The 2,500-nt window shown below is 35.5% G+C and overlaps 1 protein-coding gene across 1 annotated transcript in view; it reads right to left on the bottom strand.

Annotated features, from left to right (window-relative positions):
• LOC115216190 (proto-oncogene tyrosine-protein kinase receptor Ret-like) overlaps nt 1-2,500 on the bottom strand; it is a 25,296-nt gene that overhangs the window by 7,801 nt on the left and 14,995 nt on the right. Inside the window, exon 6 of the mRNA XM_029785388.2 lies at nt 1,453-1,708. Within this exon, the coding sequence (XP_029641248.2) occupies nt 1,453-1,708 (256 nt within the window). The remainder of the gene's footprint in view (nt 1-1,452; nt 1,709-2,500) is intronic.

Below are 2,500 nucleotides of genomic sequence, written 5' to 3'. Positions count from 1 at the left end.
GGCAGATGAAGTAACACTAAGCATTTCGCCCGGCCTGCTAACGATTCTGCCAGCTCGCCGCCTTGTACAAGGGGGTTGCAAAATATTGTACAAGGAGATGCAAAGTGACTTCACAATTTTTACGGTCATTCAAGATTTAAAATAGAAAATCATTTTCGCTCCACCCGGTTTAATTTGATGAATACATTGAACTGTTTTGAACTTTAAAATCTTCAGACGGGTGCTTCTAATGCATTAAAGACGGGTGCTTCTAATGCATTAAAGACGGGTGCTTCTAATGTATTAAGATGTGAAGACACCGAATCTCCGAATTAAAAAAAAAAACCTCAAATGCATTGAGGTAGATTTATCAGTTCTCGGATATAATCTAATCATTATCATACAAGTGCAGGAGTGGATGTGTGGTAAGTAGGTTGCTTACCAACCACATGGTTCCGGGTTCAGTCCCACTGCGTGGCATTATGACAAATGTCTTCTTCTATAGCCTCGGGCCGACCAAAGCCTTGTGATTGGATTTGGTAGACGGAAACTGAAAGAAGCCCGTCTTATATATGTATATATATATATATTATATATATATATATATATATATATATATATATATGTGTGTGTGTGTGTGTGTGTGTGTTTATGTGTGTATATGTTTGTGTGTCTGTGTTTGTCCCCCCCCCCAACATCGTTTGACAACCAATGTTGGTGTGTTTACGTCCCCGTAACTTAGGTTCGGCAAAAAGAGACCGATAGAATAAGTACCAGGCTTACAAAGATTTGCTCGCCTAAAGGCGGTGCTCCAGCATGGCCGCAGTCAAATGACCGAAACAAGTAAAAGAGTAATACATTAATAAAGGGCGGCGAGCTGGCAGAATTATTAGCACGTTGGACGAAATATTTAGCGGTATTTCATCTGTCGTTACATTCTAAGTTCAAATTCCACCGAGGTTGACTCTGCCTTTTATCCTTTCGGGGTCGATGAATTAAGTACCAGTGAAATACTGGTCTTGATCCCTCTTATAGCCTTTCTATACCTTGTGGAATGACCCCCTGTCAAGACATCGCAGTCTAAGTTCGAATCTTTTGAGCACTACTCAGTGTCTTCTATACAGAAGATATCTGGATCTCATCTGTAAATACAGGGTTGGCGAAAAGTCACCTGACAGTAAATCAAAACCATTTCATTCCACGATTAAAACAAAACAAAAAAAATTTGTATGAGACTTCGCTAATAGATAGACAAATGTTGGGGGGAAAAAACGGCGATTTTAACTCACAGCATTCAATTATTAAACATTCACAATTGGAATGAATAAATAATATTGAATATTTAGTATCTACGGAATTTTGATTTACTGTCGGGTGACTTTTGGCCAACCATGCATATATACACATATACACATATAGATATACACCGCATGCACACCATATACCATATACACTAAAGTAATTCCGACTCACCCAATGAGACAATTTCCCAGAGAAGGATTCCAAACGACCAGACGTCGCTTTGCGTCGTGAAGATTCTATCTCGAAGTGATTCAATTGCCATCCATTTGATGGGAAGTTTCCCGTTGGTTAGTTTCTGGTATTGGTTATCCTTGTAAATGTCACGCGATAAGCCAAAATCACAGACTTTGACCACTTTGCCACAATCGAGAAGGACGTTACGAGCCGCTAAGTCACGATGGACATATTTATTTTCGGCCATGTATTCCTGGAAGAAGAAAATATATTTCCTATTAATTATGAAAATAAGTTCGACGAATTGCACATAAGAAAAGAATCTAAATGTATGTATATATATTTTATTATGAATTCATAATATTAATATTAATATTATAAATATTAATCTCTATGTTCATATAATGTATTTCCTAAGTTGCAATGAAACAACTGTAACTATAGAATTAAGAGTAATACCGTAAATTCCAGTTTTGTTTTAATATTTCTTTTAAGATTTAGAATTTCTTACACCGAAAGTTACTGTTTTAGTTTATTTTGCTTCAGACGTTTGCACACGTTAACCTGAAAATCTTTTGAATGTTTTAACATGAAATCTAGCGTTAAATCTGCTATACACTTGAATAAACATAGTTTCATAAATGGAATTTATTGACTGCTTTGCTGTAAGGTAACATCCCTCGTTAGACTGCTCCATTTATTATCAAAGCTATTTATAAAAAAAATTTTCTTTTTTCTAGAAAGAACCTATCCATAGCGTTGTTTACAAGTTTGATGGGAGAACTGCATACATAAACAGGTTATACTTCATGGAAGGTTAAAATCCCTGGATATTTTAACTTTATAAATTTGGATTTTAAGCTGCATTTTCCTTGTTACAATAAAAGGTGCTTTCATATATGAAATTCATTCAGTCATCTACCGCAAGTTATCACTCGAATACATAATCTTTTCTTCCTTACTTTTTATTATCAAATCTGCACGTACAAAATAATGACATTGTATAGATCAAGAATTCCCACCATTTTTGTTATTTTTTCAGTGA

Source organism: Octopus sinensis, linkage group LG10 (genome assembly GCF_006345805.1).
Source record: "Octopus sinensis linkage group LG10, ASM634580v1, whole genome shotgun sequence".
Lineage (NCBI taxonomy): Eukaryota > Metazoa > Mollusca > Cephalopoda > Octopoda > Octopodidae > Octopus > Octopus sinensis.
Note: the sequence above shows the minus strand (reverse complement) of the source record. Positions and strands in the feature narration are given on the sequence as shown.